At 47.5% G+C, this 26676-nt stretch overlaps 1 protein-coding gene across 6 annotated transcripts in view; it reads left to right on the plus strand.

Annotated features, from left to right (window-relative positions):
* Positions 1 to 26676, plus strand: part of ELP1 (elongator acetyltransferase complex subunit 1) — a 113893-nt gene that overhangs the window by 70313 nt on the left and 16904 nt on the right. For all 6 annotated transcript variants that reach the window (XM_074953692.1, XM_074953694.1, XM_074953693.1 and 3 more), the window contains 10 exons: positions 4694 to 4767; positions 5992 to 6070; positions 6957 to 7036; positions 15399 to 15536; positions 16601 to 16686; positions 17352 to 17500; positions 18932 to 19055; positions 22347 to 22444; positions 23251 to 23452; positions 26039 to 26100. In XM_074953692.1, the coding sequence (XP_074809793.1) occupies positions 4694 to 4767; positions 5992 to 6070; positions 6957 to 7036; positions 15399 to 15536; positions 16601 to 16686; positions 17352 to 17500; positions 18932 to 19055; positions 22347 to 22444; positions 23251 to 23452; positions 26039 to 26100 (1092 nt within the window). The remainder of the gene's footprint in view (positions 1 to 4693; positions 4768 to 5991; positions 6071 to 6956; positions 7037 to 15398; positions 15537 to 16600; positions 16687 to 17351; positions 17501 to 18931; positions 19056 to 22346; positions 22445 to 23250; positions 23453 to 26038; positions 26101 to 26676) is intronic.

Raw genomic sequence — 26676 nt, forward strand, 5'->3', positions numbered from 1 at the left:
CCCCTTCCACTAATAAGCAGATATGAAGCCTTGGTCGAGGGTACAGAAAACAGCGTTCCCACTTCAGTGCTTGCGTCCCATGTCTCTAGTTTTGGACACCGCCTACGGCCATTCTCCCACCAGTGGCAAAGCATTACCACCACCAAGTGGATCATAAAGATAGTCATAATTGGCTATTCCATCCCTTTCGTATCCTTGCCTCCTATCCACCCACCCTCCCCATCCCTCCTAAGAGACCGTTCTCATGAGCAACTGCTCCTCCAAGAAGTACAACTCCTCCTTCTATTGGGAGCAGCGGGACTCGTGCCCGAACAACACAGAGGGAAACTGTTTTATTCCCATTATTTTTTAACAGAAAAGGAAACCGGGGGATGGTGACCGATCCTCGACCTCAGGAGGCTCAACAAATTTATCAAAAAGCAAAAGTTCAAAATGGTGACCCTCACCACCATAATCCCAGCGCTGGAGGAGGGCGATTGGTTTTCAGCCCTCGACCTACAGGACGCCTATTTTCATGTGACTATACATCTGGCCCACAGACGTTTCCTTCATTTTACCCTTGGCTTGACACATTTTCAATACAGGGTGCTACCCTTTGGCCTATCCACTGCCCCCGAGTTTTTTCCAAGCTCCTAGCCATAGTCACTGCCTACCGCAGGAGACAAGGGGTCATAATATTTCCTTACCTCGACGATTGTCTCCTCCAAGCCACAATGCTCGACGAAGCGCTTCGATTCACACAGCTCACCATCACTTGCTTCCTATCCCTCGGCCTAAAAATAAACAAAAACAAATCCATGTTATCTCCTACCCAGCACCTGGAGTTCATAGAAGCACACCTCAGTTCCCGGACAGGATTAGCATTTCTCCCTTTCGACCACTTCAACACCATAAAACTACTGGCCACGAAACTTCGCAACAGTCCTCAGGTCACTGCTTGAGTCTGTCTACAACTATTAGGTCACATGGCCTCGTGCACTTTCATGGTCAAAAAGCACGACTATACATGAGGTGCTTCCAAGCTTGGTTGGCCACGGTTTACAGACCGAATGTACACGCTCTAAACAAAAAGAAAAGGAGTACTTGTGGCACCTTAGAGACTAACCAATTTATTTGAGCATGAGCTTTCGTGAGCTACAGCTCACTTCATCGGATGCGTACTGTGGAAACTGCAGAAGACATTATATACACAGAGACCATGAAACAATACCTCCTCCCACCCCACTCTCCTGCTGGTAATAGCTTATCTGTAGCTCACGAAAGCTCATGCTCAAATAAATTGGTTGGTCTCTAAGGTGCCACAAGTACTCCTTTTCTTTTTGCGAATACAGACTAACATGGCTGTTACTCTAAAACACTCTAAACAAGCTTCTATCCATACCTTTCCGAGTCAAAGACTCTCTCCTATGCTGCATAGTTCTCTCCAGCCTCTGCTCTGGAGTCCCTTTCTCCAGGATGCTCTATCCCTCATAATTACTACCAGTGCATCCCTCACAGGGTGGGGTGCACACATTTCCCACCACACAGCCCAGGGGCTGTGGTCTTCAACTGAAACCTCCCTACGCATAAACGTCCTAGAACTTTGAGCCATATGCAACGCCTGCCATCACTTTCTCCCATTGATCCGGAACCAACATGTACGGATAATGACAGACAACATCACTTGCATGTTCTATGTGAACAGGCAGGGAGGAGCTCGCTGTCACTCGCTTTGCACAGAAGCTGTAAAGCTCTGGAATTGGTGCCTTGCAAACAACATCCGATATCAGCCGCCTACCTTCCCGGACGAATTAAGCAGACGCTTTCCCTGGGATCATGAATGGGAGATAAACAGCACAATCATCCGCAACATATTCCGCGTTTGGGGCTACCCAACCATAGACCTTTTCACAATTGCAAAAAACATGAAATGTCCCGCATTTTGCTCCAGAGCGGGACTGGGCAAACAATTCCCTGGGAGATGCGTTCATGATCTCATGGGACCAGGACTTACTACACTTCTACCCCGATATAATTCTGTCCGATATAATGCGAATTCGGATATAACGTGGTAAAGCAGCGCTCCTGGGAGCGGGGCTGCTTTACTTCGTTATATCCGAATTCGTGTTACCACAAGCAGTTCCTCTGCGCCCCCCCACACTTACTTGCTGCGCCCCCCTCCCCCCGCCACAGCTCACCTCTGCCTCCTCCCCTGAGCGCGCCACCGCCGCTCTGCTTCTCCCCCCATACCCCTTCCTTCCAGGCTTCCCATGCCAAACAGCCGATTGGTGCGGCAAGCCTGGGGGGGGGGGGTGGAGAAGCGGAGCAGCGGCGGCGCACTCAGGGGAGGAGGGGGAGGCAGAGCGGAGGTGAGCTGGGGCGGGGAGTGGTTCCTCTCCCTACCCTGATATAATGCGGTCTCATCTGTAAGACGGTAAGATTTTTTTGGCTCCCGAGGACTGCGTTATATTGGGGTAGAGGTGTATATGCATTTCCCCCAATACCTGTTCTCCAGAGTTCTGACAAAGATACGAACAGATCATGCCACGGTAATTCTGATTGCACCGTCGTGGCCCAGACAACCGTGGTTTCCGTTCCTCAACAGAATGTCAATTTGCCCACCTGTTTCGTTGCCCCTCACTCCGAACCTCCTATTGCATCAACACAGCCGATTTCTTCCTCCCAACCTGTCCATGCTTCATCTCAAAGCTTGGTTCCTACATGGTTCTCCCAAAACAAACTAGCATGCTCTGAGTAGGTTCAGAGAGTGCTCCTACATAGGAGGGACTGGGCAACAAAATGGCAGACGAAATTCAGTGTTGATAAGTGTAAAGTAATGTAGAGTTGGATTATGTTTTCCAATATGCAAACAAAATGATGGGGTCTAAATTAGTTGTTACCACTCAAGCAAGATTTTGGAGTCATTGTGGATAGCTCTCTGAGACATCTGCTCAATGTGCAGCGGCAGTCAGAAAAGTAAACCATGTCAGGAACCATTAGGAAAGGGATAGATAATAAGACAGAAAATATCACAATGCAACTATATAAATCCATAAAACCTTGAATACTAGGTGCAGTTCTGGTTGCCCCATCTCAAAAAAAGATGTATTAGAATTGGAAAAAAAAGTATAGAGAAGGGAAACAAAAATGATTAAGGGTCTGGAACAGCTTCCGTAGGAGGAGAGGTTAAACAGACTGGGGCTGCTCAGCTTAGAAAAGAGACGACTAAATGGGTGGGGGAGAGAAGACAGAACTCTATAAAATCGTGACTGGTGTGGAGAAGTGAGTAAGGATGTGTTATTTACCCCTTCAGAGTCACCCAATGAAATTATAAAGCATCAGGCTTAAAACAAACAGAAGGAAGTATTTCTTCACACAACGCACAGTCAACCTGTGGAACTTGTTGCCAGGGGATGTTGTGAAAGCCAAAAATATCACTAGGTTCAAAAAAGTAACTAGATAAGTTCATGGAGGATAGGTCCATCAATGGCTCTTAGCCAAGATGATCAGGGACACAACTTCATGCTCTGGGTATCCCTAAACTTCAGACTGCCAGAAGCTGGGACTGGATGACTGGGGATGGATCACTCAATAAATTGCTCTGTTCTGTTCATTCCCTCTGAAGCATCTGGCACTGGCAACTGTCAGAAGACAGGATACTGGGCTAGAGGGACCATTGGTCTGACCCAGTCTGGCCATTCTTATGTTCTTATGATGCTTTGTCCCAAAGGTTTTTGTTAGTGTCCAGTAAAAGGAAAACTAAAGACCAGACTGGCAGCAATGAGAATGAGCAGCTGGAACCCAGGGCCCGAGAAAGTTGCTCCCTGAAGCAGTTCCTGGCTTGATTAGCATGTGTCACGTTTCTCCCTTAAATCTCTTCTCAGTTTTATGGAAAAGCCATGCAGCTGTGCAGTCATGTGTCGGACACATGACAAAGCCTTTCTGTAAAGTCGAGGAAACCTGCTCGCTCAAATGCCTGTGCAGCTTGCCCCTTCCTAGGGCTTGACTTCCTTGCCAGTAGGAGAACAAAGCTAGCCCAGGCCTTCTTCCCAGGCTGGGCTGCTGGAGGATTCCTGTCTCAGACCCTGCTCAGCCCATGCTCTAGATCCTCTCATTACAGACTTACTCCCAGCTCCATCTGTCTGGGCAGAGTAAGGAGCTGCCTGCCTCAGAGACTCGGCAGAGCCTGCTCCAGCCTTTGCCAACAGTGGTAGCGTGGGGTGTTCCAGGAAAACACTGTCTGCCTGTTGCAGTCCTGTTAGTGTCGATAGCACTTTACGTCGTTGACACTGAACCCTTCAGAGATTGGACTCTCTCCTGGGCATTGACACGGTCTGCTTCCTGCATTTCTCTGCTTGCACTGAGTCTCCCCTTGAGATTCAACCTTCTCTTGGGATTACTTTTCTTCTGGGGTCTCTTGCACTAGCACAGCACTGTGATGTTTGGCTCCATCACATTCCTTCTCCTTCTGCAGCCTTTGTGGAGAGGGGGATGTCTTATTGAACTGTAAAGACATTGACACCATCTCTTAGATTGGGTAAAACTGTTCCTTCAAAGTGAAGGTCCTGCCTCCCCTTCACCTTGCAGTCAAAGTGAAGCCCCCGTTCCCTCAATGGGGGTGAGGAGGAGTTGGGGATTGCTGGCCTGACCAGGATTTCAGGTGCAGAGCTCTTAGCATACTTAAGAGGAATTATTGTTGGGATTTATTTTTTAGATGCCAAGAGGAAACTTGGAGACTGTTCACCACCGAGCCCTCGTTCTGGCCCAGATTCGGAAGTGGTTGGACAGGTGAGTGTCACTAATGTGTATCAGCCTGCGTCCCCCAGGCTCTGTGGTGTGAGCAGCTGGAGGAGGGTGGCACTGTCCTGGTGGGATATTGACCGGGACCTGCGGAATGAGGGCATTAAGCTAGACTGAAAGGAGAACTCTCCCGAAGCAGTCCCCAAAGAGTTCTGACTTAGCAAGTGGAAACAAACCAGTTCTAGCAGTTGGGCACTCCAGGTAACTGCCACCTACAAGCAGAGCCATCTCAACATTTTTTATTTATGTATAGCTTGTGCTACGTGCTTTAGTCCCTGCTGCAAGGAGCTTGTTGATCAAAAGGACAGACAAGTAGGTAGAGGTTAGGGGACAGGAACAACAATAGACAAATTACATGTAGGTCATCTTGATTCACTGTGAGTAGCACTGCAGAACAAGCTGGGAGAAATGCCATCTCTTCCCCTCCCCATAATTATAACTTATCCTAGATGACAAGACTGTCTCGTGGAATAAAACCTTGCTCAGTGTCATTGTTCTAATGGAACAGAAAAGCGCCTGACACTACAGCTGAATAGATAGTTGATTTTTTTTCTTTTTCTTCTTCTTTTCAGCTATTGAACCAAAAAATTGGGGCAGAGGGGAAATGATTTGGGGTTAAACCTGGAAATGAAATTTTTCACTTTTTCCTCTCCAAAATGAAATGGGGGGGTTTTTTGGTTTTTTTTTTTTTTTTTTGGTTATGCTTTTGGGTGTGTTTTACATTTTAAAAAAATTTTAACAACTCCTGGCTAAGTTTCAAAGTGAAATATAGGTTTGAGAAGTTTCACTTCAAGAATGTCAATGAACTGTTGGGACTTTTTCTAATCTTTTTCATTTAGGTGTCTGAAACTGAGTTTGAGAGAATATTTTTTCATCTGAAAAGGAATTTTTGGGCAAATAAACTATTCACGGGGAAAAAACTCTGCCCAGCTCTATCTGCGACCAATACACGGTTATCTTTAAACCCAAATGTAACTCTCTTTAAAACTGGCCTACACCTGGTTAAATGCTAACCCAGTGTGATATCTGGCTGGGCCAGGACAGGAACTAGGCATGGGCACAGCCAGCCTGCTTTGCAGAGGGAAGGCAGTGAAAATTAAACCATATAGGTTTATTTATAGTCTGGCAACTGTTCTCCTCACTCCCTGTGTATATTAGATTGTAGTGCACACTCCTCTCTAAAAACCTGCTGTATTTGACCCATTCCAACAGGCTCATGTTTAAAGAAGCATTTGAATGTATGAGGAAGCTGAGAATCAACCTCAACCTTCTTTATGATCACAATCCCAAGGCAAGTCTGAGTTGCGCTTGTACCTCCCCTTGCATGTTTTCCTGCCTCCCAGGGAGAGTGGGATTTGCCAGAGGATATTGTGAAGGCTAAGACTGTAACAGGGTTCAAAAGGGAACTAGATCAGTTCATGGAGGATCGGTCCATCAATGGCTATTAGCCAGGATGGGCAGGGAGGGTGTCCCTAGCCTGTTTGCCAGAAGTTGGGAATGAGTGACAGGGGATGGATCACTTGATGATTCCCTGTTCTGCTCATTCCCTCTGAGGCACCTGACACTGGCCACTGCCAGAAGACAGGATACTGGGCTAGACGGACCACTGGTCTGACCCAGCATGGCCGTTCTTATGTAATCAGTGTTTATAAAGCTCTGTCAGCACCACTTCAGAGTCCCACTGGGCAATTAAGGGAGGAAGCTTCTTCTGGCGACGGAGGAGGCCGAAGGCAGCAGTGTTAGCGGAACCTGTGCTGCTTGTATCTACTGAGGCCTTGATCCTGCAAGTGGATCCATGTGGATGGATTCTCAGCAGAGGGGCACAGATCTGCGTGAAGGGTAGAGCTCCTAGGCTGTGACGATAACTTTGTTCCGTGTCACACTTGGAAGTTTATCTCCCCTGAGCTGGCATCGCCTTGTACTGAACAGCTGCCATGAGAGCTTGGGGCATGGGGTACCCAGGTTCTTAAGGGTGGTACCCAGTGCTATAGAGCTCATACTGTTTGCATGCAAAGAACTACAGCGTGTCCAAATGGTAAGAGTAGGGTAACTCGGGTTTAGAGTTGGGTATGCCCATGTGCACGTTTAAATGACCCTTTGAAGTCTCTCTGTGTGTTTTTGTGTTAATATGCATGTAAGTAACAGCATCAGCACTGAAAGAGTTTTGTTCACTTCAGGTTTTTCTGGAAAATGTGGAAACCTTCATAAAACAGATAGATTCCGTGAATTACATCAACTTATTTTTCACCGAGTTGAAGTAAGTATTGGTCTTCTGATAAAAGAACACTGGTAAATAAAGCCGCAGTATCATTGTTCTGGAAGCTGGAGATGGGGGCTGGATCTCAAAGAACCAGAGGATTCAGTCTGACCAAGTGGATGGTGACTCCTCCTAATTGCCAGGCTAGCTGGCTGTGGGCCTGGTCCATCCAGGCAGAGGAATTCAGCAAGATGGACTCACTTGTGGCTATTGGATTGATTTGGCCAACTGGGGACTTACATTTTGTTTGGCTGTCGCAGTTTGTAATAGGGCTGTCAATTAATCACAGTTAACTCACGCCATTAATGCTAAAAAAAAAAAAAAAAAAAATTAATTGCAATTTAAAAAATTAAGCGCAGTTTTAATCACACTGTTAAATAATAGAATACCAATTGAAATTTATTAAATATTTTGGATGTTTTTCTACATTTTCATATACATTGTATTCTGTGTTGTAATTGAAATCAAAGTGTTGTTGTTTTTTATTACAAATATTTGCATTGTAAAAACGATAAACAAAAGAAATAGTATTTTTCAGTTCACCTCATACAAGTACTGTCGTGCAATCTCTTTATCATGAAAGTGCAACTTACAAACGTAGATTTTTTTTGTTACATAACTGCACTTAAAAACAAAACAATGTAAAATTTCAGAGCCTACAGTTCCACTCAGTCCTACTTCTTCTTCAGCCAATTGCTAAGACAAACAAGTTTGTTTACATTTACAGAAGATAATGCTGCTCTCTGCTTATTTACAATGTCACCAGAAACTGTGAACAGGCATTTGCATGGCTTATAGCTGGCATTGCAAGGTATATTTACATGCCAGATATGCTAAACATTCATATGCCCTTTCATGCTTTGGCCACCATTCCAGAAGTCCTGTTTCCATGCTGATGACTCTCGTTAAAAAAATAATGCGTTAATTAAATTTGTGACTAATCTTCTTGGGGGAGAATTATATGTCTCCTGCTCTGTTTTACCCATGTTCTGCCATATAGACTCAGACTGAGGTCAGAAGGGACCATTATGATCATCTAGTCTGACCTCCTGCACAACGTAGGCCACAGAATCTCACCCACCCACTCCTGTAACAAACCTCTAAACTATGTCTGAGCTATTGAAGTCCTCAACTCGTGGTTTAAAGACTTCAAGGCGCAGAGAATCCTCCAGCAAGTGACCTGTGCCCCACGTTGCAGAGGAAGGTGAAAAACCTGCAGGGCCTCTGCCAATCTGCCCTGGAGGAAAATTCCTTCCCGACCCCAAATACGGCAATCAGCTGAACCCTGAGCATATGGGCAAGACTCACCAGCCACATACCCAGGAACGAATTCTCTGTAGTAACTCAGATCCCACCTTGTCTAGCATCCCATCACAGGCCATTAGGCATATTTACCGCTAATAGTCAAAGATCAATTAATTGCCAAAATTAGACTATCCCATTGTACCATCCTTTCCATAAACTTATCAAGCTTAGTCTTGAAGCCAGATAGGTCTTTTGCCCCCACTGCTTCCTTTGAAAGGCTGTTCCAGAACTTCACTCCTCTGATGGTTAGAAACCTTCGTCTAATTTCAAGTCTAAACTTCCTGATGGCCAGTTTATATCCATTTGTTCTTGTGTCCACATTGGTACTGAGCTTAAATAATTCCTCTCCCCTCTCTGGTATTTATCCCTCTGATATATTTATAGAGAGCAATCATATCTCCTCTCAACCTTCTTTTGGTTAGGCTAAACAAGCCAAGCTCCTTGAGTCTCCTTTCATAAGACAGGTTTTCCATTCCTCGGATCATCCTAGTAGCCCTTCTCTGTACCTGTTCCAGTTTGAATTCATCCTTCTTAAACATGGGAGACAAGAACTGCACACAGTATTCCAGATGAGGTCTCACCAGTGCCTTGTATAACGGTACTAACACCTCCTTATCTCTACTGGAAATACCTCGCCTGATGCATCCCAAGACCACATTAGCTTTTTTTCACGGCCATATCACATTGGTGGCTCATAGTCATCCTGTGATCAACCAATACTCTGAGGTCCTTCTCCTCCTCTGTTAACTTCCAAGTGATGCATCTCCAGTTTATAACAAAAAGTCTTGTTGTTAATCCCTAAATGCATGACCTTGCACTTTTCGCTATTAAATTTCATCTTCTTAGTATTACTCCAGTTTACAAGGTCATCCAGATCTTCCTGTGTGACCTGTATCCCTAGCCCTAACATAATATTTCATGTTATATCAGTCTCGGATGATGACCCAGCACATGTTCATTTAAGAACAATTTCACTGTAGATTTGACAAAATGCAAAGAAGGCACCAATATGAGATTTCTAAAGATAGATACAGCACTTGACCCAAGATTTAAGAATTTGAAATGCCTTCCAAAATCTGAGACGGACAAGGTGTGGAGCATGCTTTCAGAAGCCTTAAAAGAGCAACACTCCAATGCGGAAACTACAGAACCTGAACCACCAAAAAAGAAAATCAACCTTCTGCTGGAGGCATCTGACTCAAATAATGAAAATTAACATCAGTCCGAACTACTTTGGATTGTTATTGAGCAGAACCCATCGTCAACATGAACGCATGTCCCCTGGAATGGTGGTTGAAGCATGAAGGAACCTATGATTCTTCTTCGAGTGATTGCTCGTGTGTATTCCACAATAGGTGTGCGTGCTTGCCATGTGCACTGGTGCCGGAAGTTTTTCCCCTAGCAGTACCCATGGCAGGGAGCGCCCCCGCGACCCCTGGAGTGGTGCCTGCCTGGCGCGGTATAAGGTGAGCTGCACGCTCCCCCCACCCTCAGTTCCTTCTTGCCGCCAGTGAAGGTGCGTTGGAACTGCTCTGCTCCAGCTTTGCTGTAGCTCGTCCCCAGAACTGTTCGTTTGTTCAGTGTTAGTACCTGTAGTTAGTTAGCTGTTTGTTTAGTTTAGTCAGTGAGCCCAGGCCGGGGCACGCCCCGCTCCCTGGGATTTAAGTTGTGTGGCTCTTGTAGGCGTTCTGTGCCAAGAAGTGACTGCACACAGACTGTTTGTGCTGTTTGGGAGAAACCCATATCAGCAAAAGGTGCAAGATTTGCAAGTCGTTTAAGCCTCGGACCACAAGAGAAAGGGTCATTAGGCTCCGGGCCATCCTGATGGAGTCAGTGCTTGACCCCGGCACGCCGCTCCGAACTGGGAACCAGCACTGCGGCGTCGGTGCGCAGCAACCCTCCAGTGCCATCGACCAGTCGGCACCACTCCCTGTCCACGGGGCATGCCAAGAGGGCCAGGAAGACTCCCTCTTCGCAGCAGCACTGAGGGAAGTGTGGGACAGAGGCTAGGCCCATGTCGGGCCATCCTTGATCCCCACCGGGCCCCAGGCCTTCGACTCATGTTGCATGGAGTAGCCTGGCCCCTTCGGAGCAGGCCTCTCCAGATGTCCAGATGCCATCCATGCCTGAAGTCCTCCAGGCAGCCCGGGACATTATGTCCATGCTGGTGCCTGGTGCGCCGCTGATGTCGGCCCCATGCTCCAGAGGCAAGCCGCTGCTGGGATCTCCGCAGTCGCCTCTGGCCCGGTACTGGTCTCGGTCGAGGGAACATTCCCGACACCGCCCAGCGACCACTCGGGGCAGAGTCCATGTGGATCACCCTTGATGCCGACCAGACTGTCTGGCTGGGTTCCGTCTGGCCGGGACTCTTGACACCGCTCGTCCTCAAGGAGCGAATATTGACGCGACCGTGGCGGGCGTCGCCAACGGTCCTTGTCTTGGAGAGGGCACCACAGTCGATCACAGCACAGTTGTCGACGCTATTCCCGCTTGGACTCTTGCTCCAAGTCTCCGCCAAGACATCACAGCCCCGGGTGTCGATCGCCGGCGTGTCGCCGTCGCGGGTCTGCCCATCAAGGCCGTTCGCGGAGCAGCTGTTATTGTCGGTACCGGTTCTCCACGTCGAGATCGCAGTCCCGTGGCCATCGTAGATCCCAGCACCACCGCTCCTTCCGGTCCTGTGATGACAGCAGATCTTATGCCAGCCCGGTCTCGTCGTAGCCGTCCCTCGATGGGCCAGGCCAGCCAACCCGAACAGCCGGTGCCACAGCAGGTGCAGTGGCACCGAGTGTCGTGGCCGGCCCAATGGTACCAGTGGGCACTGTGGCCTCCGGCACAGCCCCCGGTAGGAGCCCGCTCAGTGGCCGGAGCTTCAGAGGCACTGTCACCTCCCTCTCCAGACCCCCAACAAAGGAGTCAATGGAACATACATCCTCGGCACTTTGCCAGGTGGTGGACCCTCCGGTGTCGGACGATACCCAGAGCACAGCACTGGCTTCCTCGCCCCGCCCACAGAGGCAATTGCAGCCCCACGCCCCGCTCTCCCCCCGCGCCCCAGCCCGCAGGAGGACTTCAGGGCCCATCAAGAACTCTTAAAGAGTGTGGCAGCAAGCCTCCACCTCCAGGCAGAGGAGATGGAGGAGCCCTCAGACTCCCTGTTTAACATGTTGTCACCGAGTAGGATGGCCTCGCCTCTCCATGAAGGGGTGGCTAAGATTTCAAATGCCCTGTGGCAAACACCGGCCTCATTGGCCCCCATCTCTAAAAAGGTGGAACGCAAGTCCTTTGTACCCACTAAAGGGCATGAGTACTTGTATACCCACCTGGCGTCCAAGTCCCTGGTGGTCGAGTCAGTCATACACTGGGAATGGCAGGGTCAGCTTCCAGTTACAAGTCGCAAACCATCAGGCTCTCCTGGACGGTACAAATTCAATCTGTGGGGCTCCCTGCCCAAGTTTGAGGACTCCCTCCAGGAGCGCGATAGGAAGGAGTTCAAGGCACAAGTGGAGGAAGGGGCAGCCTCCACAAAGGCGTCCCTGCAGGCAGCCTTGGATGAGACGGGCGTCATGGCTCCTGCTCTCTGCGCTGTCCAGCGAGGCGCAGTCTCCCACACAGGATCTCCCGTTTGATGGGAAAGCTCTGTTTGCGAAGGAAACAGAGACAAGGCTGCATGGCATGAAGGACTCCCGCACGACCCTCCAGACTCTGGGCCTCTATGTCCCGGCTCCGGCAAAACCTAAGTTCAAGCCGCAGCAGACTCCCGCCCAGGCTGCCCATAAGAAGCAGCGGGACTATAAGAGATGCCCTCAGAGGCAGTCTCAGCCTGCCCCCCAGCCTGGGTCCTCCAAGGGCGAGCAGGCGGGGAAAAGGCATTTTTGACGGGATGCTCGGGGACACCCCACCAGTCCTCACCAGTGTTCCAATAAAGCTACCCTTCTCCAACTGGTTGTGTGCTTTCCTTCCAGAATGGTCGCAGCTAACCTCAGACCGATGGGTCCTCAACACCATCTCCCGGGGTTACACCCTCCAGTTTACTTCCTCCCCGCCCAACCGCCCCCGTCCCTATTGGGGGACCCCTCGCATGAAGCTCTGCTCGAGCAGGAGGTGGGGCGGCTCCTAGGACTAGGCGCGATAGAGGCGGTGCCCAAGGAGTTCATGGGCAAGGGGTATTACTCCTGTTATTTCCTTATCCCGAAGGCCAAAGGGGGGCTCAGGCCCATCCTGGACCTGCGAGATCTGAACCAGTACATAGTGAAACTCAAGTTCTGCATGGTCTCCCTGGCCTCCATCATCCCCTCGCTGGATCCCCGGGTCTGGTACGCTGCCCTCGATCTACAGGACGCGTATTTCCACATCCACATATTCAAGGGGCACAGGCGCTTCCTCCATTTCGTGGTGGGACAGAATCATTACCAATTCACGGTCCTCCCATTTGGTCTGTCCACTGCCCCCAGGGTGTTTACAAAATGCATGTTGGTGGCAGCGGCCTACCTCAGACGGCGGGGGGGTCCAGATATTTCCCTGTCTGGACGATTGGCTTGTCAAGGGCACCTCCTGGTTGCAGGTGAGGGATCACATGGCGCTCCTCCTGTCCACATGCACCACCTTGGGCCTGTTGGTAAACAGCACCAAATCCATGTTAGTCCCGGTCCAACGCATAGAGTTTATCGGGGCGCTCCTGGACGCTGTGTCGGCCAGGGCCTCTCTCCCGCCAGACAGATCTGAGACCCTGAAAAGTCTCATTGACTCGGTCACAAGGTTCCTGGTGACAACAGCCAGGGTTTGCCTGCAACTCGTGGGTCACATGTCGATGTGCACGTACATGGTCTGTCACGCCAGACTCAGGATGAGGCCCCTCCAGCTCTGGTTGGCCTCGAAGTTCTCTCAGGCCATAGACAGGATGGACAAAGTCCTCACGTGCTGGACTCTGTGATCACCTCCCGACAAAGTGAGCGCTGTACACTTTGTATTCTGTGTTGTTATTGAAATCAATATATTTGAATATGTAGAAAACATCCAAAATATTTAAATAAATGGTATTCTATTATTGTTTAACAGTATGATTAATCACACTGTTTTTAATTGCTTGACAGCCCTAGTTTGTATTTTTTCTGGTTTGCAATGTGAATGTTTGAGAAAATCTCACCAGTTACGTCAGTAGTTGACTCCTCTGATTTAGTGGTCTCCTGTGAGGAATTGCAGAGGGGAATAAGGAAACCCTTTTTACCTAAGGTCTGCGTCCAGGATTATTGTTCAGGCTCCTGACTAATTTTTCCAAAAGGCTGAGTATGATTTTCCCCCTTTAAAGTCACTGGGAACTGCTGGTTTGCTCAGCACTTCTGAGAATCAGGCCACTTCTTTAGATACCTGAACATGGAGTGTGGAGTCTCATTTTGAAAATCTCAGCCTTAAATCTTTGTTTGGGAACCTAAACAAACGGCTTACTTTTCAAAAGTGCCAAGCACGCAGCAGCTCAGACTAAGGAGTTAGGAGATTAACGTTATGCTCCCATTTAAAAAAAAAAATCTTGGCCTGTGATTTTCATGCAAACTGTTAACAGTAATATCCTGAGCAATCGTCTTGTCAGAAGCGTCTGAGCCCTCCTGCCTGAGGCTCTCCAGTTGTCTGAAAAAGAAAAAATCATCTTGAAATGGAGTCTACTTGTTGCCTGGTATCACTTGTAGAGTAGAAGTTTTTTGTTTCCCTGGGGAGAGGATAAGAGAACAAACCATGTGTGATGGATATTAGTCTACTTCATGGGTCCTTTTCAGTTGTGCCAGATGACGAAAGGATAAGGAACTACATAGAAGAAAGAGTACCAGTAATCGTAAAGTGTGGATTTTTGTGCGTGGTACAGTAACTCGTCATTTAACGTTGTCCGGGTTAATGTTTCCTCGTTACGTTGCTGATCTATTAGGGAACGAGCTCATTTAAAGTTGTGCAATGCTCCATTGTAATGTCTTTGGCAGCTGCCTGCTTTGCCCACTGCTTGCAGGATTCTCTGGAAGAGCAGCCCCGCCTTGTGGGGACTAGAACCAGGGGGGCCGGCAGCTCCCCTCCCCGCCCCCCCCCCCATCAGCGCCCCTATTTTCCCTCTAAGGTCTGTGGCTGGGCAGTTGCCCAGCAGCAGTTCAGCTGTCCTTCCTGCCACTGCCCTGCTGCTCCTGCCCTGTCCTGTCCTCTGCCTGGGAGCTGCTCCCAGGAGCTTCCTGCTTGCTGGGGGAGAGGGGTGCTGATATCAGGATGTCCCCCTGCTCCTGCCCCCCGACTCTGTACCCCCTCTCCACAAAGCAGAGGATGGGGACAGAAAGGAGGTAACTTGCTGGAAGCTGTTGCTTCCTGTCTGAGTTGGCTGATCTGCTTAAAAGGGCAATGAACTTGAAGTGGTGTCAGCATACTTAAAGGGGCAATGCACGTCTCTCTCTCTCTCACTCATGCCCACACACCCCAGCACTTTGGAAAGTCGGCACCTGTGCAGCCATGCATGTGCTGTCAGGAGGAGGGAGTGGTACGCTCCAGCTGGATAGCGTGAGCTCATCGTCATGTTCGGTTTTTGCAGGGAAGAGTTTGCAGCTACTGTCCTGCATCTGTTGTGTTTCCTCCCTCCTGCCTCAGTCCATGCTGCCTTGTGGAGTGTGAGGCTACATTAACAACAGCATATTAACCCTTGAATGCCGAGTGCTAGTTCATCATCTAGCAGCAAGGCATTCCCTGGGAAATATCCCACCCCTTTACTCCACCACCTCAGCCAAGCTTCACAAGCATTCATTGCTGTGTACAATATTAAACTGTGTTTAAAATTGCTTAAAGCTTAGTGTATATGTATATAATGTCTTTTGTCTGGTGAAAAACATTTCCCTGGAACCTAACCCCCCTATTTACATTAATTCTTATGGGGAAATTGGAATCGCTTAACATCGTTTCGCTTAAAGTCTCATTTTTCAGGAACATTACAATGCTAAGTGAGGAGTTACTGTATGTGTCTTCTGACACGAGTATTTGTGCTGGGCTGTGACTTGGGATCCAATTAGTGTTTATAGTGCATATTTCTTCTTAGAGAAGAAGACTTCACAAAGACTATGTACCCATCTCCAGTTAGCAGCAACGTCCAGCTACAACAGTGTCCTGATCAGAAAAAAGTAGACCTTATCTGTGATGCAATGAGAGCTGCCATGGAAAACATCAATCCTCAAAAGTAAGTGAAATGCCGTCTGCAATTTAGAACAGAACAGTAATAGAAAGTCATTTTTTAGAGCTGGCTAAAAAGGAAGAAAAAACCTTTTAATTTCAGAGGATTGGAAGTGAAGCCCTATTTTTCTTTAAAAAAACATTCTGAAAATGTAAGACATTTTTCACTTATTGACAACTAGCTTTTGATGAATGAAAAACTGAATTTTTTCAGAAATTTTATTTAAAACTTTTAACAAAAAATCAAAATTTTTGACAGAGTGGGGAAAATGTTTTGGTGAAAGATTTTTACTTCAGAAAAAAGGCTGTTTTTCCACAATAAACGTCATTTTTTACCAAAAAAAATGTTGACTAGCTTTAGTGACTTGCACTCAGCTCTGTCGCCCAAAGGTAAAGGCTTGTGGGGTGAGGAAGCTAGTTCTCTGTTTTAATTAAGGTAAATCATCAGTGTTTATACATGTACTATATCCCAGGGATCATCCCAGGCAAAATGTTCCTCCTTGATATGTTCTTCACCCTTTTTTTTTCTTTCCAAATAAAAAAACAAAATCCCCAAATCCCAGCCCTTCCATTAAAGCAAAGACTACCCTAAAATACTCAATAATAGAACTTAAAAAATACAGTAGAACCTCAGAGTTAAGAGCATCTTGGGGATTGAGGTTGTTCGTAACTCTGAACAAAATGTTATGGTGGTTTTTTCAGAAGTTTACAGCTGAACATTGACTTAATACAGCTTTGAAACTTTACTATGCAGAAGCAAAATGGTGCTTTTAACCATCTTACTTTAAATGCAACAAGCACAGAAACAGTTTCCTTAACCGTGTCAAATCTTTTTTTAAACTTTCCCTTTGTGTTTTTTAGTAGCTTACCTTTAACGCAGTACTGTATGGTATTTTTGTTGTTGTTGTTGTTTTTGGTCTTGGCTGGCTGGCTGTGTACTTTTGGTTCCAAATGAGGTATGTGGTTGACTGGTAACTCTGGTGTTCATAACTCTGTGGTTCTACTGTAGATTGTTGATCTTCTCCTTCTGATTGGTTTCTTGCTTTGTTTCTTGTTTTCTGTTTCCCTCAGATACTGCCTTTCAATACTGACATCCCATGTGAAGAAAAGCACCCCAGAACTGGAAATTGCCCTCCAAAAAGTGCACGAGCTGCGAGGTACAGTGCTCCTAGTTCAGATGGCAAGTAAAGGGCTGCACACCTGGGGAGAGAACTACTTAACGTTATTTACCCTGATTTTTTACTCTGAACAACAGAAATTTGTCCAGGCCTCACAAAGTTAGCTGTTCCAATGAAATAGCACTGGATAGCACGGAAGAGACAGAGTCACATATGGTTACTGTTGCCTGCTGTTGTGATCATTATTCTGCAGTCAGGGATTGGTTAATCATGTCCGTGAATGAGCTTGGGTGTTTTAGCTGCCTCCTTGAGCCCTGTTTTTTGCACGGGTGTTCTGTGAGCCCCGTGCCTGTCGCTGGTCCCTCAGCCTGGCACACTTGACTGTCATTCTGCAGTGATATAAGCAGGATGCAAGTTGTGTTGTCCCTTGCTTCAGGCCAGGCCCTGAAGACTGCCATGCTGTTGTTCAGGTTACTACGTGAATAGCTGAGGCAGGCATACCCAGCATCCCCTCTTTCAAGCACAAAACTGAATGAATCATTAGAGCAGGGGGACTGCCAGTCTGCTTCTGAAATCAGACCATGCTGTTTCTAGTGAGCTAAGTGAGCGTGCGTTCTTGTGGTGTGCCTGGAACTCACGGGAACAGCCTTCGATTGGTGCAAGGTACAAGTGATTTTTGATGGATCTGTTTCCTACGATTACAGAGACTGTTTCACCAGCAGCTGAGGGGGTGACTGCAGAGGCAGCGCTGAAGTATCTGCTCTTCCTGGTTGACGTCAATGAACTGTACGATCACTCCTTGGGCACATACGACTTTGATCTGGTTGTCATGGTGGCAGAGAAGTCTCAGAAGGTCATTGTGACACTACTTGTCCTTACCGCTTTCTGATTTTCAAAACAAAATTACCAAAGTTTCAAAGGTGGATCAGTTGACACTTCGTTTCCAAACCATAACTCTGTACCAGTCCAGACACCCATCTTCCCGCCCTAAAGTCCAAGCGCCCTCATGGGCTAGCCTTCCAGCCCCTGACTGTCTCATCAGCACTGTTTGGGAAATCACCCACTCAAGTTTGGGGAATACACCCTCCCTGGGGCCAGAGTGCTCTGTCCTTAGAGTGCAGAGTTAATGGGGTGCTGAGTTTGTGCCACTAGTGAGGGGTGCGTCTCTGGAGGGAGGTGTAGAAATCTTGGCTTTCCACTTCTGTGCTTTTGAGGTGATCAGGTGGTGTGCAGTGACCTTAGCTGAGTGACAGCATGTATGCGTGTGAATTTTCCAGTTGGGTTTAGTTTAGGAGAGGCTGTCCATGGGATATCCATCCAGCTTAGAACTCTGTTTCTGAACTGGCTGGTACTTCACAGAGATCCCCAACTTCAGGGAAAGAGCTGCCGCTGGCCCTCAAGTAAAACACTTTTTATAGTGTTAAGGGTTTCTTCCCAACCATTAAGGCGGGAAACACTTTTTTAAAATGAAATGTGAGATTCTGGAATATCCGCTTGTTGGCAAAAAGTCAGACGAGACAGAGAAGGAAACAGTTTTGATGAATGTTGTCAGGACATCAAAAATTAACACAATCATAAACTGAAAAAAGAGCCGTCCTTAGTCTGTCCATGACATGCTGCTAAAATCCAAATGAGAGTGGATTTTCAAATCTCAAAGCCAGTAATGAACTAGCTAGAAGGGCCTAAAATCATAAACTAGTGGTTCTGAACTGGGGTTACGTGTACCCTTGTGGGTACGCAGAGGTCATCCAGAGGATACATCAACTCATCTAGATATTTGCCTAGTTTTACAACAGGCTACATAAAAAGCATTAGCGAAGTCAGTGCAAACTAACGTTTCATGTAGACAATGACTTGTTTATACTTCTCTATATACTGAAACGTAAGTACAATATTTGTATTCCAGTCAATTTATTTTATAGTTATGTGGTAAAAATGAGAAAGTAAGCAATTTTTCAGTACTAGTGTGCTGTGACATTTTTGTATTTTTATGTCTGATCTTGTAAGCAAGTAGTTCTTAAGTTGAGCTGAAACTTGGGGGTACGCAAGACAAATCAGACTCTTGAAAGGGGTTCAGTAGTCTGGAAAGGTTGAGAGCCACTGCTGTAAACCATCCAGAGGGAGTGATATTTAGTAACTCTCAAGCTAGCAGATTTGATTGGTAGTTCCAGCTTTCCTTGCTAATTATGGGCTGCATGTTGGGAGAGATGCAGTTGCCAGGATATTATTTGACTGAGCAGTTTGGCATATAAGGGGCAATGCAGTTATCTGATGTGCTTTTCAGGACCCTAAGGAGTACCTGCCATTCTTAAACACCCTCCGGAAAATGGAAACCAACTATCAACACTACACTATAGACAAATATCTGAAAAGGTACAAGAAGGCACTCTGCCACCTCAGCAAATGTGGTAAGTGCCCTGCACGTATTGTGTCTCTGGGACATGATTCTCTGTTGTAGCATTTCACTTCCTTCTACAGAATAGGGTAAAAAGAAAATGAGTGTCCCAGAAAGACAGTGTGGGATCCTTGTTTCGCTTTGTTGCTGTTGCACGGTTTAACTTCATTACTTGATTATATACCTTGCTTTGGAAAGACACTTTTTATGGAGGGCTCCTTTGCTGAAGTACAAGTTCTGTCGTAAAAGTGGCTTGTAAAGGAAGCAAGTTGATCGTTAGGCTCTGTTTTGTTGTGGGCATGCAAAGATGGCATTGTGTGGCTGAAATAATGGCACGGTCATTAGTTCCTGTGTCCTGAATGGCTCAGATTGCTTCATTGTTGTTCAGGTTGTGGCCAGGAAACAATCCTGGCTCCTACGACAAAAGCTGTGGTGGGTCCAGGCCTGCATCCCCTGTCCTACAGAAGCTAAGCTGTAGCTCGGTGATACTCGGATCTCAGTGGTTCAGGAGCCAAATCAGTGATCAGCACAGGAGTGTGAACTCTTTGTTCATTTACTGTAGTTCTGTAGATTCATATTTACACAGTAGGACCGAGGACATATTTAACTTGTATATATTTCTTACAGCAAAATGACTGAGCAAGTACTATTATTTTATGAACTAGAATTGGTTAATAATAGGGCTGTCAATTAATTGCAGTTAACTCATGCGATTAACTCAAAAAAACTAATCGTGATTAAAAAAATTAATTGCACTGTTAATAGAATACTAATTGAACCTTATTAATATTTTGGATTTTTTCTACGTTTTCATATATACATTGTATTCTGTGTTGTAATTGAAATCAAAGTGTATGTTATTTTTTATTACAAATATTTCCACTGCAAAAATGATAAAAGAAATAGTATTTTTCAGTCCACCTCATAAAAGTATTGGAGTGCAATCTCTTTGTTGTAAAAGTGCAACTTACAAATGTAGATTTTTTTTTTTGTTACATAACTGCACTCAAAAACAAAACAATGTACAACTTCAGAGCCTAGAAGTCCACTCAGTCCTACTTCTTGTTCAGCCAATCGTTAAGACAAACAAGTTTGTTTACATTGACAGGAGATAATGCTGCCCACTTCTTATTTACAATGTCACCAGAAAATGAGAACAGGCATTTGCATGGCACTTTTGTAACTGGCACTGCAAGGTATTTATGTGCCAGATATGCTAAACATTCATATTCCCCTTCATGCTTTGGCCACCATTCCAGAGGACATGCTTCCATGCTGATGAAGCTCATTTAAAAAAAAAGTGTGTTAATTAAATTTGTGACTGAATTCCTTGAGGGAGAATTGTATGTCCCCAGCTCTGTTTTACCCACATTATGCCATATATTTCATGTTACAGCAGTCTTGGATGATGACCCAGCACATGTTGTTCATTTCAAGAACAATTTCACTGCAGATTTCACAAAATGCAAAGAAGGTACTGTGATAGACCTAGGCCCGTTGGGTACAGTAGAGTAGAGTAGTAGAAGGCAGATATACTGGCCACTGGATAAGCAATTTTCTGTTCCCTGACTGACACCTGACTCCAATTAACCTGCAGAGAGTCAGGTGAGGCCATTAAGCTAATGTGAACACCTGACTCTAATTAAGGCCCCTCTGATACTCTAAAAGGGCTCACTCCTGTCAGGCCGAGGGGAGCCAGAGGAGAGGAAGTGCTGCTGAAGGGCTGGGTAATGAAGACAACCTCAAGCCGCTGGAAAGAGAGCCATATGGTAAGGGTGAAGAAGGCATTAAGAGAGAGAAGCGGGAGAGCTGTGGGGAAGTGGCCCAGGAAAATGTAGCAACTCTGGCAGTGAAAGGTCGGCTGCCAACAGCTGCTGCCATTAGGGTCCCTGGGCCGGAACCCGGAGTAGAGGGCGAGCCCAGGTTTCCCCCAACCCGCCACTACAGAAAAACCTCCTGGGAGGGGAAGACAGGCCCCTGTCAGGATAGGAGGCTAAACTGTTCAGGAATAAGCCCATAGGGACAACAGAGACTGTGGGAGTTCTCACCAACCTCCTTGCTGGCTTATGATGAAAAGGGCTCAGTAGACTGTAACCCTGGCCCTAGACAGAGAAGGGCTACATGGAGTGTCGCAGTGAGCCTCTGGGGCTAGCATAAACTGCCTGGAAGTGCGGGACCCATGGGGACAAGGTCGGAACTCTGCCGCAGTACCAATATGAGATTTCTAAAGATAGCTACAGCACTCGACCCAAGGTTTAAGAATCTGAAGTGCCTTCCAAAATCTGAGAGGGACGAGGTATGGAGCATGCTTTCAGAAGTCTTAAAAGAGCAACACTCCAATGCGGAAACTACAGAGCCTGAACCACCAAAAAAAAAAATCAGTCTTCTGCTGGGGGCATCTGACTCTCATAATGAAAATGAACATGCCTCGGTCCATACTGCTTTGGATTGTTATCGAGCAGAACCCGTCATCAGCATGGAAGCCTGTCGTCTGGAATAGTGGTTGAAGCATGAAGGGACATATGAATCTTTAGCACATCTGGCATGTAAATATCTTGCGACGCCGGCAAAACAGTGCCGTGAGAACGCCTGTTCTCACTTTCAGGTGATGTTGTAAACAAGCAGCGGGCAGCATTATCTCCTGCAAATGTAAGCAAACTTGTTTGAGTGATTGGGTGAACAAAAAGTAGAATTGAGTGGACTTGCAGGTTCTAAAATTTTACATTTTTTAATGCATTTTTTGTACGTAATTTTAAATTTGTAAATTCAACTTTCATGATCAAGAGATTGCACTACAGTACTTGTATGAGATGAATTGAATCACTCTTCCTTTTGGTTTTTTTACAGTGCTAATACTTGTAATCAAAAATAAATATAGAGTGAACACTGCGCTTCGTATTCTGTGTTGTCATTGAAATCAGTATATTTGAAAATGTAGAAAACTCAAAAAATATTTAAATACATGGTATTCTATTATTGTTTAACAGTGCGATTAATCGTGATTAATTTTTTAATTGTGTGATTAATTTTTTTAATAGCTTGACAGGCCTAGTTAATACCATGGTAAAAGCATCCTGATTGGTTAATAATTAAATCGCACAGTCTTCTAGTATCATGTGTTGCAAAGAGCCCCTTGTGGATCACGAGCCCCAGTCTGCGTATCACTGGTGTAGTTGGTAAGTTGTGCTATGGCCCCACAGCTCAACCAGCCAGCCTTTCCTGCAGTGCAAGTGAACTGGTGAGAGTCGTGGACCCTGCCATGCTGTGTCTGTACCACTGGAGGACAGTGAATTGTTTCCCTCAGGTCCAGAGCACTTCTCTGAATTTCTGAACTTGGTGAAGGATCAGAATTTGTATAACGAAGCCCTGAAGTTGTATCCACCTGATACTCCAGAACACAAGGTGCGTGACACGCGCTGTGAACCTAGGGAGTGGGTCTGCTGTGCTCATGAAAGGCTGGCCCCTGTTGGCTGCAAGGGGTTAATATGGAATGCTTGAAAGCAGGAACTCCTATTCTTTGCACTGCACTTACAAACTCTTTTTGTTTGATTTTTTTGGGGGTTTTTTTTTGTTTGTTTAATGGTGAACGGCAGCTGCTCTTACTGCTGCTCGGTGGGTAGGGGAGGGGATGTTATTAATGAGAAGTGTCTGCAATGCTCCCCATCCCCCTCATTTTGGGGCAGGGGCAAGAGCTGCTGCTCAGGTCCCAGTCCTGTGCAGCATTGCTGTTCCTTCACCCCCCCCACCCCACCCCCCCGCGTGTGTTTCCTGAGAGATCTCCCCATTGCCCTTCTGAAGTCACCTTGCAGCTTGTGCAATAACTGACCTATTATGGGCAGAAAGCCTCAGCAGCGAGAGAACTGCTGTCCTGCAACCAAACCCAGGCCTTGGCCTCATGGGACCTTGCCAAGGTGGGCTTCACACTGCCTGCATGACAGCTGCCCTGAGAACCTACCCAGACCCAGGAGGTGCAGAGCAGTATGCATGTGCGCATGCCTGTGCGCTCTCGTCACGTGTGAGAGAGAGAGAGAGACAGCGCCTGTGCATGCTTGTGCCCTGGGACGTTGGTCAGGGCCGTCTCTAAGCCCTGAGACTCTGACTGGGAGCCAGCTGGCTACTGTTAGCTAAACCAGGACCAATTTCCTTGGCTCCTCTTTCTTCAGGCCTGCTGGTGATTCCATTGTTGTTGTTTGGTCTGACTCTCGCAGGCTGTCGGCAGTGCCTTTGGGGAGCACTTGAACCAGAAGCATCTGTATGAGCAGGCTGGACTGATCTTTGCCCGCTGCGGTGCATTTGAGAGAGCCCTCGATGCCTTTCTGAGCAGTGGCAGCTGGCAGCTGGCCCTTTGCATGGCCTCTCGGCTTGGTTACACGGCAGATCAGCTGGCTGGCCTTGCAAGGAGCCTGGCAGGTAAGAGTTGTTGGGTGCACATCACACAGGTGGCCATCAGTAGTCACTGGTTCAGTGTGGAACTTTCTGACCCTTCACTGAGAATGTCAGGTTCTTTTTGCAGCAAAAGCCTAGGTTTTTCAGCGGCCAAGACCCTCAGGGAAAAAGGACTGAGCATAGAGCTGAAATATTGCTAAGAGGTGCACCATGCCATGCCACAGCATCCTTATCCAGGCCTGGTGTGCTTAGCTGCCTAGGAGGCATGTAATTCATTGCATGAGCCAGGACCATCAAGGGGGAATACCCTTAGATACTCCACTAGCCTGAAGCAAACCGTTCCAGCGAGCTGTCTTCTGCATCCTCCTCTGGTGGAGGTGTGTTGAGCTTCTCTTCTGACACACTTTGCCAAAACCACTTAGTTTTCACACCGTTCTGCAACAGCGAAGCCCCGTGTCTCGTCCAGGCCTAGTGGCACTGGGCAGAGCTCTTGCGTAGCTCAGCGCTATCCCCACGTACAGGACTGCTTGTGAGAGGAAAGGCTGTGGAAGGAAGCATATTCGCTTGTTCTAGAACAGAGGTCCCCAAAGTGTAGGGCCTGCCCCCCTAGTGAGGTGTAGAAGAACGTTGGGGGGAGGGTTGCAATGGGGCCTGAGCCAGCCTTATGGGCGGGGGTGGAGCCCCATCCAGCCCTGCTCTGGTCCTGCGCCCAGCTGCCTCCACAGCTCCTGGCCCCATTCCCAGTCCCGGCCCCACACCAACTCCTAGCCTTGGCCACGGCTCTGTTCCTGGCCTGGAGCTGAAGGTCAGGGCAAGGTTGGGAGAGGAGCCTCACCAGGCCACGGGCCCAGCTGCCGGCCCCCACCGCAGCCTGGTCGCGGCTCCGACCACAGCCGCAGCCCCGCTCCCAGCTGCGGCCCCACCCTCGGCCCCCTTACCCCTGTCCATATCTCTGCCCCCAGCCATGGCCCTGCTCCCGGCTCGGGGGGGTCAGAGGGGGGCATGGACAGAGGTAAGGGTCCCTCAAAAATTTTGGGACCACTGTTCTAAAAATTGACCCAATAACACATCAGTGGGTTTAATGGTCCCTGTACAATCTGCTCCCCCAGTCCCCACTCACAATGTGACCAAAATGACTCCCTTGCAGACCCCACCCTCCTCCAGGGCAGGTAAATGTAACTCAGTGTGTTGGGATACAGTGGGGTTGGCCCCAGCAGGGCGGCATGGCTCTGGTGCACCCTCCTCCCTGCTGGTTTGCCGGAAGCCCTTGGCTCCTGTGTGCCCGCTCTCTCATTGGTTGTTATTCCTGTAACTTAAATGGTGAGTTAATGCAGCTCCCTGCATAGGGAAGAGGATTGTGAGGCGGCGGGCTGTTCAGTCCAGCAAACAGGGGTCTGACAGATCCAGTGGTGGGAAGATGGAGCTGGACAAAGCTAGATGGGACGTAAGGTGTAAATTGTGAGCAGTGAGGGGAATTAACCATTGGAACAATTTTTTTCATAGATTCAATGCCAAACAGGACCACTGTCATCATCCAGTCTGACCTCCTTACCAAAAGTCGTGCTGAGAGTTCCATCGCTGGCAGCTTTAAACCAAGAGCTTTTCTAAAAGAGAGAGTCTAGTTCAGTTAGGAATTAATTAAGGAATTAATTCAGGGAAGTCCTATGGCCTGAGTTACACGGAAGGGCAGGCAGGATGATCACAGTGGCCCCTTTGGGCTTTAAAAATCTGACTCTTATTAGAAGCTGTTGGTTTTAAAACAGCTTTCTAAAAAGCTTAACTGGATAGTGCAGCACTGGGACCCAGGGGGCAGGGCAGTGGGCTGGGAGTCAGGAGACCTGGGTTCTGGTCCCTGCCCTGCCCTGCCCTGCCGGGTGAGCCTGGGGAAGTCGTTTCTCGTCTTTTCCATTTCTTTTCCCTCTCTTTGTCTGTGCAGACCGCAGCCTGTTTGTGAAGCACCAGACATCATGGGGCCCCAGTCTGAGTTGGGCTCTCTGGATTCTCTTGTCATGTACAAAAAGAACGAGGAGGACTTGTGGCACCTTAGAGACTAACAAAGCATAAGCTTTCATGGGCTAAAACCCACTTCATCAGATGCATGGAGTGGAAAATACAGTAGGAAGATATATGGCAAAGCTGCTGGGGAATTTTCATGGCACAGCTGCTTTTCCTCTCTCTCCTTTACACCCATTTCTGGTCTGAGAGATGAGCGCTCCTTGAGCAGAGAAGGGATGACTGTTCCTGCAGACCTCATGCTGGCAGTGGGAAGGCTGGGGCAAGTTCTGCATGAGCAAGATCTGTAAGGTCTGGCTCAAGTTTAAATAAAGGAAACCTCCATTTGCTATTACTTACACGCCCGCATGTTCGTTCTCTCTCTCTCTCTCTCTCACTCCTGTCTCTCTCTTCCCTAGGCATAGGGAAGATGGATGCAAACAGGCTTCCTTCAGCCAGCCAGAGGAATTAGTATTAGTGGGCTCATGGATGCTACAGACTGACACTGCGGTTTCATTAGCCCCAGTGGTGGGCATCCTCCACTTTTAGATCAGGTCTCTTGTCTGGACCCAAACTCCAGCTATTCCTGAAATACTTAATTCTGTCCTTCTCTTGTAGGAAAACTAGTTGAACAGAAGAAACATGCTGAGGCAGCCATACTCCTGGAGCAGTATGCACAGGTACCGTGCACCCTGGTGACACCCTCCCATCTGCCTGCCCTCCTACCGATCTCTCCACCCAGGGCTTATGTCCCCTCACTGTCATGTAGACTCCATCTGTTTGGCACCTCTGACAAAAAGATTAACCAGCCTGGGGATGAATAGAAGCTAAGCAGAAGCTATAGGACAGGACAACAAAGCCTGTTGTGTGGTCCCAAGTGTTTATGGAGGGGACTTGTCAGTGATATGGTCGAGCTGGGTTTAATAAATTTCAGTTGGCTGCCAAGAGTCCTGAAAGGAGCCTGTCCGTGCCTGCTGCAGCGATAGCTATTGAAGAATACTGGCACTGGATGTGTTGCAGTTTAAGCCATACTTGTACAAACACTTAAGTAGACTTGATTTTTGCCCTCTGCTGTAAGGAACTTGAAGCCAGTCTTTCTTCTCACATGCCTGTGGAGTGAGTGGCTGCCCAGGAGTGATGCTGGCCCTGGCATTGACGGGCTAGGTTTTAGGATGGCAGGGAGGATAGTGGAGGAGAAAATCAACAAAGCTTGGGGTTAAGATGTCCTTATGCTGAAAATATGTAGATTGGCTTCA

This window comes from Natator depressus, chromosome 5 (genome assembly GCF_965152275.1).
Source record: "Natator depressus isolate rNatDep1 chromosome 5, rNatDep2.hap1, whole genome shotgun sequence".
In the NCBI taxonomy this organism is placed as follows: Eukaryota; Metazoa; Chordata; order Testudines; family Cheloniidae; genus Natator; species Natator depressus.